Source organism: Crassostrea angulata, chromosome 10 (assembly GCF_025612915.1).
Source record: "Crassostrea angulata isolate pt1a10 chromosome 10, ASM2561291v2, whole genome shotgun sequence".
NCBI classification, from domain to species: Eukaryota; Metazoa; Mollusca; class Bivalvia; order Ostreida; family Ostreidae; genus Magallana; species Magallana angulata.
In genome coordinates, this window is record NC_069120.1 from 42,833,745 (window position 1) to 42,844,729 (window position 10,985).

Below are 10,985 nucleotides of genomic sequence, written 5' to 3' on the forward strand. Positions count from 1 at the left end.
TTTTATACCGTTACCGGTATTTCACTTGTGTTTGAGGATAGCTTTATGTTATGATTAGCATGTATGATTTATTGCAGAAGCAGTAACTTAATAAATTTTGCAAAAACATTCTTTAACAGTTGTTTAATCAATGTTTGAAACAACATAGTTTAAAAAAAAATGTACTATATTAATGATCTCTGCAAAACATTTCTTCAAACTGGATTATTTCTTTGAAATACTTTAATCATCTGTGTGCCAATGTTAGTTTACCATGTTTTTGGTAAGAGAAGTTTTTTTTCAGTAATCATCTAATGCAGAAACTCTTGTTTTTGGTAGAAGGTGACAGAATAATTGAAATAGATATCAGAAATGAAAAGGATCTGTATTAATTTAACGGATCATATTTACTAACCGGTACTTACAGCTGTGCATGAACTTAAATAAATTGATTGTACATATGTTGACATCAAGATGTCATTAATCTGAATGTAATCTTAGGTTTTAATGAAATGGTTTAACAGAAATGAAAATACATTTTATATCATTACAGTGTGTGCTTTTTGGATGATCTTTGGAGGAAGCAAGAAAGCTTATTATAGTAATACTCCTGACCCTGTGTATGTCACTGTGAATGACACTGTGAATGGCACAGTGAATGGCACTGTGAATGTCACTGTGAATGGTGAGGTTAAGATTGACATTGTGCATGTCGATGGGTACGGAGATTTTGGGGATGTTTTCTACAGTCTGTTCCGGCTGACGCTGGTGGACGAATATGACTTTGAAGTGAGATTTATTACTGGTAGATTTATTTATGTATTAAAGAGAATGACAGGGAGAGAGAAAAAATGAGAGAGAAATAAGGAATGGGATAAAGAAAACAATGAGAGAAATAATGAGGAAAAGAAACAGATGATTGGTTGTACAATATGATTTCTATTTGATGAGTGCTATTTTTTCTCTCATAGAACATGTTGAAAGTAGATCCTATCATGGCGAAGATCTTGGTTGGACTTTGGCTAGCCCTGTCTGCTGTCCTTTGTCTCAATCTCTTCATTGCCTTGCTGTCTGATACATTCCAGAGGTAAGACAGTCTGAAATTGGCCTGACTTTTGTTCAAAAGACCAAATGAAAGAAATCAAAAGGCAAAAAGAAGTTTTCAAGGAAGAGATGTGTGTATGACAACTTCAAATGCATACAGATCTCTTTTTGTGGAATGTATAGAGAATTATGCCTAACCCAATATCTGTTTTTAAAATGTGTCCCACCCCACTTGCATTTGAGATCCATAACCGACAAACTGTCCATTTAAGCCCAGATTTTCCTCCCAGACACTTGATTGTTTCGGCAGGATTTACTGTATTTAAGTTTGACAACATTTTGGAATTGCGATATAATTGGCTTGTGAGGGACTACACTATTTATGGTTGAATCTTTTTAGATCATATGAAGTAAATCCCACTTTTGCAAGTTTGACAAGACCAATAATAAGCCTTTGATAGATTTTAATGAAAGATGAAAAAAAAATCCTCTTCTTTGTATAAGCCATAAAACTTTATTGCACATCATTATTGGGTGTGATTTACTGATATATGGAAAAATTATAATGTTGATTTCCTGAACATGATATCAAAATATTCTCTCTCTTGCTTAAATGGAGCCCTTATTAGCACTTTACTATTTCTTTTAGTGTTGTTAATATTTTAAAGCAAAGCAAGCAAACCATATTCTGTTTCAAAGTGTTCTTAGATTTTAAGAGGTTTTATAAAATAAATATAAATACTTTTTAGAAGTGTCAATTTTGGCATCAACAGTGTTGACTGATTGAAATTCTAAATCTAAAAGTGGGGTTAAATTACTTTTTAAAGACCCAAGTGACCATATGTGGATGCAAAAATTAACATATTCAAATTGTCACACATAAAGCTAAGATTTATCATATTGTTTCTGAATAAAGAGAAATACACCGGTAAGTAGTGGAAAGATTCGATTTTCCCCCTCACCATTCAGTTATGAAACATTTAACACATTGAAGATTTATCCTCCTTCTTTCACCTTTAAATCTGAAATTTTAATACATAAACTTGCATCAGTGTGGATTTACAAGCAGTCAAAAATGGTGTGGCACAGAAAAACTTACAATATGGCTTTTTCATTGTTTATAAATGTACTGTACTGTAATTTGGTACATGTATTTATGTATCGACCTTCGTAGTTCGCCTGAGTTGTAACTTATAAGCTTAAATGAGTTTTTCTGATTGTTTTTCCTGATTGTGTGGTGTTTGCAATGTGTAAATGTATGTTTTTCCATCAATCTGTATGTACATTTTTTACATTTAACAAATCCTTCTTCAAAACCAAGACCCTATTTTCATCTAAAACATCTTAGATGAATGGGAATTCAGAGTATTAAAATGAAGGGTCATACATTTTAAGCTTACCGAGACAAAGTCGGGGGTAGCTTATACTATACCCCGGCGTTGGCGTCCGGACCTGGTTAAAGTTTTTGTTGCAGTCCCTGTATCTAAGTTATCACTTGTCCTATCTTCACCAAACTTTTATGGATGATGCATCTGAACCTACTTATGGACTTGAAAGACTTGGATGCTGAATGTGGTCTATGAATTTCAGATGCTGGTGAAGGTTACGGTTTTTGAAGCAGGTTAAAGTTTTTGGAGCAGGTGCCCTTTGATAGCAATATCTAAGTGACTACTGGTTCTAACTTCACCAAACTTGCATAGATGGTGCGTCTTATGATACTGATGCACTGACAGGCTTGAATGCTGAATCTGAGCCATAGGTTCCAGGTGCTGGAGGAGGTTAAGGTTTTTGAGCTGGTTAAAGTTTTTAGAGCAGGTGCCCTCTGATAGACAAGTCTTAATTATTATTGGTTCAGTCTTTATCAAATTTGAATAGATGATGCATCTTGTGATTCTGATGCACTCCACAGGCAAGGATGCTGAATCAGAGCATATTGATAAGTAATTTGAAAGCATTTTAGACAGAGTCTTATGTACCCAATGGCATACAACTCACATTACACATGATATCGGCAGTCTTACTCGTACTGTATTCAGAAACGCCCTAAAAAATAGGGTAAAATTAATAAGATAAGATTTTGTTTTTCAAACTGAGCTAGGGATGAAAAAAAAACTGTTACTCGGGTAAACAACATGACCATGTGGTCCTCTTATTTAAGACATATTACAGGTTTTTTTTTTCCTCTAAATAGACTTATTTTCTCTCCTTACTTGGAGTATTTCATCTTTATCTAATAGGAATATAATTTTAATTAAGAAATGTTTTGACTTTGTTTCCAGAGTCTACGATAATGCCCAGGCTAACGCTGTCATGCAGAAGGCACTCATGACTCTCAGCATCTGGGAGAGCATGACGAGTTCTCGACGAAACGCTTTCTATCACTACATGGAAACTTCCTGCAATCCCTTCAAGGAATATTATGATGACGACATGACCGAAGAGGGAGAGGAGGACATGAAGAAGGTCACCATACAGATCAAGGTCAGGGAACCTCTATGTGTGAGGCGTGTTCAGTAAATCGAGTGCTCGTGATCATTTCTATTCTTTATGAGCTCGCGACTTGCAACTATTCACTCGCGAGTACCCTCTCTGCTGAACAGGCTTAAGAAAAACAGCATTGTTTACTTTTAGAATTTGATTGTTCATTTTTCATTGTCTGTGTATTGGCAAGTAAACTGTTTCTTTTTTTCTGATCAACTTTCACTAAATGATACATTCTTTAATTTTGTTCAACTTCTATTGCTCCTAAAACTCACAATATTTTAACAACATGTATAAAATTAATGATGTAAGATGTTTTAGATTACTGGTACCTCTGTTTATATTTTTTTTTTGATGTGTATATAGGAAGATCTTGATGACTTGAGAGATGCTTTTGATACAAAGTTCGGGAAAAGAAAAGAGGTAAATTGCTGAACAGCTAGTTTGGATAATGCTGATGATAATAAAATTGATATTCTATTGTATTACTACTTTTAGTAAAGAACAGCTCTGGATCTCTGTTGTACATAGTCTAGACACAGTGTGATGTTGTAAATGTAGATGCACAAGAATAATTATATTTGACTCTTTAGCTGAAAAATGGAGACGAGCCAGGAGACTTGGTAATTTATAGTCATTTTTGACTAGCTAATATCACACACACTCACTTTCTGAGAGTGCTGTAAGTTTATCTATGGCTTAAATATTATATATGTAAATGCATATCGTCCTTTAAGAATAGTACTGATAATGAACTCCAATTTTAGGAATGTAGAACCTCTTATTTGATTATCTATATATTAATATCTTATTATAGCAAAAAAGGGAAATATTGTTGTCACAAAACAAATGAAAAAAGGAAAATATTGATGTTTATTATTAAAAATTTGTGCACAAAAATTAACAATGTGGTAACAATAACCTGCATCACTGGTGCCAATAATGTAATCAGTTACATGTTTCTCCCAAAATTCATGCATGCACTAGAAATTTTTATTTTCAAATTATTTATAGTACTAATTAATGATCGAAATAATAGTTATTAATAAGGAGTACATGTACTACTTTGTGTATAGTACCAGAATTTTGTGGATTTTTAAAAAACATAATTTTTTAATTAATATTATGTTGTGGTTTATTATTAATTTTGTTAATTGCATCTATTGCTGATTTTAAAGGAAAATGGTTCATTTAGAATTTTTTAAATTGTGTATGCACACTTTTCTTAAAGTATATGTGATTGATACGTTTTTGATATTTTTATTTTGCAGTGAAGTACTTTTTTGTAATTTCAATTTATGACTTCTTTGAAAATTTAATTTCATTACATATTTTATCTAGTACCTACATTTATATATCCATAGAATATTGTGTAGAATTTATTTACTAGAAGGAAAATAGGCAGGGTAGTAAAACCTTTTTTGTTTTCAAGAATTATGTTTCATTCTTACATCGCTTGTGCAACCCTTCCCTTTTTATAAATTCCCTTTATTTTCAATTAAGTAATTTTAACTAAAAGACATGATTTGCATAAGTTTTACAAATATAAATTGTACACCAACTTTTGTTCATGTGCTAGAAATTTAGAGGTAAGCGAGAGTCTGACGTCATTGCAAATAATCTCCCTGCAAAGTGGTCTTCAAATGTCTCTAATATTTTATTTTCTTTTATTAATAATCTATGTATTGATTGCAAAACATAGTTACAGCAAACCAGTTTATCTTCATTAGATTGCAAAATGAAGTTGTCACAAATAAAAGTTGCTGGAATGCTTAATAGGGGATATATACAATTTGGTCAGCCAGGTATCACATCAGGTCTGAATCTATGTTTTGTGGTTGTTTTTTATTCAACCCATTCATATTGCACAAAGAAAGTCTCTCGAACACTCTAGCTATCCTGTTGTTAGTTATTTTATTCATAGTATTTTGAAACGAAGGTTCACCTGGCCAGCATTGGATTATCAAAACTCTTGATGATATAATAATGGATTGTTAATATCAACTTGATATAAATTTCATTTCACATCTCAATTTACTGATAGCACAACTTGGCCACATTATAAAAGGTCATTTGTGTTTAACACCTTGTTAAATCATGAAATAAGTAAAAATGGAGTTACATGTAATTGTTTTAATTCGATATGTCTGTTATGAATTTTAAGTGACATTTTTACTTGGAAAGATTATTTATGGCTTAAATTTTCAAGCTATCTTTTGATAAACATATAGATTTTCATTTGACATGGATAGGATGGTAAATTTTGCAATATAGAATATTCAATTTGCTACTTGGCCCTTTCAAGGTTTCTTTCGAAGTGTACTAATTGAAATGGACATGGTTCATGTGCATAATAGAATCAAACTGCCACATTCCCTGTTAGTAGCATATTCTCATATTTTCTTGAATTAAGGAGGAAGATGAGGAGGATTTGAACAACAAATCTAGAATGGTTGATATTGAGCGATTTGAGAATGAGATTGGTATTCTTCGAGACAGTATCACAGAGCTTCGAGTTCGCCAAGATGATATGATGGAGAATCTACAAACAGGAATCAATAACATTACCAACCTTATGAATGAGATGATGGGGCGGCCTGCTGGATCTAGTGGTTTGTCAAAATACTCTAAAATACTGTGTATGCGAATAGACTTATAAATAAATTTGTTCGCTCTGTATAATCATGAATTAGATTCTGTTGATTGTTTTTTAGCAGAAAGAAGGACATACATTAATAGCATGCAAATTTCATTAGTAAAGGGGTTTTTCTTAAAGCAAAGGGAATGATTTTAGTTGAGAAATTTTTTCTGAAAAATGATATGAAATTCCACAAAATTTAAAGAAAAACATCATGTTCAGTAGTTTTATACGTTTTGTATGCATGTCATATTGGAATATAGGCAATATCAAGTTTGTGACATAGCCAACAACTGTTATACAATTTTAACAAATTTGTTTATCCATGCAATCAAATAGTGTGTTACAAGCAGAATTAATTTCAAAATGGTCAAAATACGTAATGCGTATTAGTAACCCAGGATTATTTTACTTACAGAGGTTGACTTTGAATTGGAATCTCCACGAAGGTCGTCTTCAAGAAGGTAAAAAAAATAGTTCAAATTTAACATTTATATGTGGTTGTTAATCTAAGCTTTTAAGCATATATACATAAATAATATTTTCCAAAAAAAGAAATGGAAAAAGACATTGTAGTTACAATGAAGATGTTTTGGATTTTCTCTTTTAGCGGTCGTCCTAAGAAATCCAAAAGGAAGAAGACTTCAGACAAACAGCCGATTGTCCACGAAGATGACGCTGCTCTCCTAGATCCAGGAAGTAATGCCTTTATTTTATAACAACACATATTTTTGTTAAAAATGTTCTCTCACTTTCAAAGTAATAGTTGAAATTTGATGCAGTCAAATTAGATATAGTGATACTCTGTCCAGGCTTAAAAGAGTGTAAAGGCAATTATAGAAGTCAAGTAAAAACTTGATAAGAAAAGAATGAATGAAGTTTAAAGTTTTAAATCATCTAAATTGCTGCTAAATACCATCTTTTTCACTATTGTTCTAAGAATGTAAATCCTGCTTTGTTCAATTCAGTACTTACAGTACTTTGATTTTTGTGATTTCAGCTCTATCTCCCCCAGCATATCCACTACAGCAGACCCAAACCCCACCCACTGTGGATGTCTCCATGGCAGATTTCCCAGCCCTGGAGTTCACACAAACATCCCAACCATCAATTAGTCCGAGAAGGCCACAGGTAAAAAAGAAATTGTTTAATAGTGACTGTAAAAATTTTCATTTTTGTAGACATTTGCAAAATTCTCTCATTTACTGGAGCTTGATGAGGAAAAATAGGGTTGACAGACCATAGAGCAGTAGTATATTGTACAAAAAATTGCAATTTTCTTTTCAGAAAGGGAAATTGCTTGTTTGTGTACATTAGTGCACAAATTATGCCTGGTTTTTGCATGTACAGAACTAGCTTTATGGTCTACCAAACCAATTCTCTCACAGAGATATTATTTAGCACTATCACTGGTTGGGCCTGGTTTTGAAAAAAAAAATGTGTATGTAGGAATATATAAAATTGTTTGATGGGGTTCTTATCTAGTATATGAATAAGAAGCTATGTAGTGTCTGTTATAAACAACTATATATATATTTTTTTGTGTGTGTGTTTTAGGATGGGCATGATGCAGATTGCTGAACTAATGGTCAAAGAATCTTCTAAACAGAATAGTGAGAAGTGCAAATCACCTGTGATATTATTGTTATTGCAAAATTGAAATGACAATGCCAAGACATTGTAACTTGTGGCCAAATAAGTTATATTACAATCAGATTTATTTTATTTTATTTTTTGTAGCACCTTTTTTGTTTAACCCTCAAATTTTAAAAGATTTAACCTTCAAATTTTGTAAATTTTAATATCTAGAAAATATTTTATTTTTGGTATTTTATTTGTAATTTAAGGCCATCAATTTATTTAGAAAAAGAGAAATATTAACATTTTTAATGCAATGTGTTTTTGTATCATTTTATAAAACATAATTATTTATTTGAATGTTTTACATATTGTCCGTCCAATGGTGTTTAAAATATTCACACATTTTTATCACATGAATCTACATGAAATGTACTTTGTTTAGTTTTCTCTACTGATTTCGATTCTAAATTGTTTTACAGGGATTTTTTGTTGTAACATTATTGTTTAGTTATATTGTATATTTACTGCATGTACATTTACTGCTCAGCCTCAACTATAATGTACATTGGTAATTTAGCAGCTTTTATATGAATATGTGACTATTAGGTGCTAGAGTTCTTTCTTATTCTCTATTTGTACTGTGATAATATTCCATAGTCAGCCACTTGGTCATTGACTACGATATTTTGGTTTTATAGACAATGCGTATTATATGCCAATGCAACTTTACTGAAATATTGCTTTGTTTGCATTAGATTTACCTTAGATTTCAAATAAAAGCACTTCAGATTTTGTATCCTTTTCATGCACAAGGATTGTCATTTTAAAAAGATATGTTGCATTTACTTTTAATACATTTCTAAGTTATAATTTTATCTTTGAAAATGTGATACTTCCATTATGATACTTGCAGTTTGATTTTAAAAGATATGTGTTTTTTATATCAATTAACTTAATGATTTATTTCATGAATAAGGAAAAAAAACTGATACAGTGTATTTATTTTGAAGTGATTTGGATATCTTATGTATATTTTTGGTAAATATTTTCTTATCGGAGAAGAAATAAACAGCATTTTTATCTATGTGATAACAAATATTTACTTGACATGTAGTTTTGATTTCTGTAATTGATTTTAACAATCTTACTGGTTAGTAAATCCATCAGAATAAAACTATTCCTATCAATGTCTGATTTGTGTTTTGCTAAAATGCATTGGTCTAGCTATGCTTTGCCAAGATTTAGAAATATTGGTGAAAGGGCATATCTTACCGAAAGACTGATTTTAAGAAAAAGTTACTACTGAACACTAGGGTGAGAAATTCCTAAATATGGATCTTAAATTAAACTAATAATGAATAAATATGAAATAAATAAATATACTTTAAAGCTAGTGCTACAACAGTTGTGAAGAAAACTCATCACATTACCTATAATGATTTACAAAAATTAAAAGGTCATCTCATCTGAAATACACCTGTATGTTGATTTTCAAATGGTGCATTTTCTAATATTAAATTATTTATCATAACAATACTTATTTTATCACAACAATGATATTTCCTCATTTAAATAATGCATATGACAAAATACATCGTAAAAAATTTAAGCCCTGTAGATTATGAACAGTTAATTGTTGAATTTCATATACGGCTGCCAAAGGCTGACTGTTTACTTCCATCTGCTTGTTGTCGAAATGCTTTTGAATACGTGCTAAAAATGTTTTATTATAAACATTTGCATCGAATATTTAGTTATTCGATGCGTTACTCAGGTGAGCTAAAAATCACTGTTGTTGTATACAGCTTACAAAAAATAATTCATAGTACGTCATGTATATATAAAAATGCATTAAATGGATTATATACATGTATCACATAAATTATATGCATGTATATGCTTAATTACGAAGCAAATTCACTACAGACACTTTACATATAAAAAAAAATGAAACCTTTTAGTTTTATTGGGTTATTTCATTTTGATGAATAAGTAGGATTGCAGGGCTTTTGATTTGTGTCAATATTCACCAGTGTATAATTATGAACAATTAAAAATTGTAGGGTCTCAGATTATGGACATTGTTGGACATGAAGTCGCCCTTGAAGGTGGGAGTAAAATAGCTAAATCTGAAATAATATATTCTTTATTTGCAAAAGACATACATCTTATGGCATAGGTTATTACATATAAATATAGCAATATTGAAATAATGGTATGGTACATGAACATGTAAAGTTCATTGATAATGTATATAAAATAAAATTTTACTAACATGCAGGCGAAGAAACCAGAGAAATTTTTCTTAATTATCATGAATATTGAAAGCTAGATGGAGATACTTCCCCAATTTACACAGTTCTTTAAAATTTTGAACACTTAATAATTGTATAAATTTGTATACAGAAGGTTTTTTCCAATAATATTTCTTAATATATTTTACTCGGATTTCTCTATACTGCTGACATTTCAAAACAAAATGGAATTCATCTTCAATATCTGAACAAAATTTACATAAGCGTCTTTCCTTTGGTACATCAGTGTGTCGTCCACTTTCATTTGCAAGTCTATGAGATGACAATCTAATTCTTGTAATTTGTTTCTTATATGTAGAAGGTATTGATTTTGTTAAATAATATTGTAACGAAAACTGGTCAATAATATGCTTGTAAAAATAACATCGAGATGAGGAATTAATCTGTTCTACAAGTTGTTGAGTAAAGTGATCAATGATTCTTTGCTTAATTAAAGGAAGATATGTTTCACAATGTATATACTCCTGTTCATACCATATATGTCCAAGACCTATTTCAAAAAGTTTATTCTTAATTACAGTAACCCAATTTTCAGCAGGTGCCAAAGACGATTCACACTCATTATACAGCATTTTGTAACAGGACTACAAAATACAATTCTGACTTTGTAACAATTTGAACCAAAATTTGAATATTCTAAACATTCGTATAGTTTTCATAGGTAGCCTCCCAGTTTCAAAATATACAAGTGCAGTGTTTGTATTCTTCTTCACACTTAACACAAATTTAATATATTCTAAATGCACTTTTTCTATATCATTTGCAGCATGCATGCCCCATATCTCACAGCCATAATTTAATATACTAGCAATATAAGTATCAACAATTGACAGCAATATAAACGGGATCGTTCTGATTTCATTGGGAACAAAATACAAAATGTGCAGCTATAGATGCCGCACGGCAATCCATGCATGCAACAAACAGAGGACTGGTACAGGTATCCA

The 10,985-nt window shown here is 31.1% G+C and overlaps 2 protein-coding genes across 4 annotated transcripts in view; both read left to right on the forward strand.

The window, feature by feature from the left end:
* LOC128165347 (transient receptor potential cation channel subfamily V member 1-like) overlaps window positions 1–8,924 on the forward strand; it is a 20,930-nt gene extending 12,006 nt beyond the window's left edge. For 2 of the 3 annotated variants that reach the window (XM_052829759.1, XM_052829762.1), the window contains 10 exons: window positions 533–768; window positions 951–1,066; window positions 3,303–3,504; window positions 3,871–3,927; window positions 4,098–4,127; window positions 5,918–6,116; window positions 6,561–6,606; window positions 6,753–6,841; window positions 7,143–7,273; window positions 7,700–8,924. In XM_052829759.1, coding sequence (XP_052685719.1) covers window positions 533–768; window positions 951–1,066; window positions 3,303–3,504; window positions 3,871–3,927; window positions 4,098–4,127; window positions 5,918–6,116; window positions 6,561–6,606; window positions 6,753–6,841; window positions 7,143–7,273; window positions 7,700–7,723 — 1,130 coding nt within the window. In that variant the 3' untranslated portion in view covers window positions 7,724–8,924. The remainder of the gene's footprint in view (window positions 1–532; window positions 769–950; window positions 1,067–3,302; window positions 3,505–3,870; window positions 3,928–4,097; window positions 4,128–5,917; window positions 6,117–6,560; window positions 6,607–6,752; window positions 6,842–7,142; window positions 7,274–7,699) is intronic. The other variant, XM_052829760.1, reaches the window with a different exon arrangement.
* Window positions 1–10,330, forward strand: part of LOC128165359 (uncharacterized) — an 84,812-nt gene extending 74,482 nt beyond the window's left edge. Inside the window, exon 5 of the transcript XR_008241051.1 lies at window positions 10,314–10,330. The gene's annotated coding sequence lies outside the window, so the exon portion shown is untranslated. The remainder of the gene's footprint in view (window positions 1–10,313) is intronic.
* Window positions 10,331–10,985: the final 655 nt, after the last annotated feature.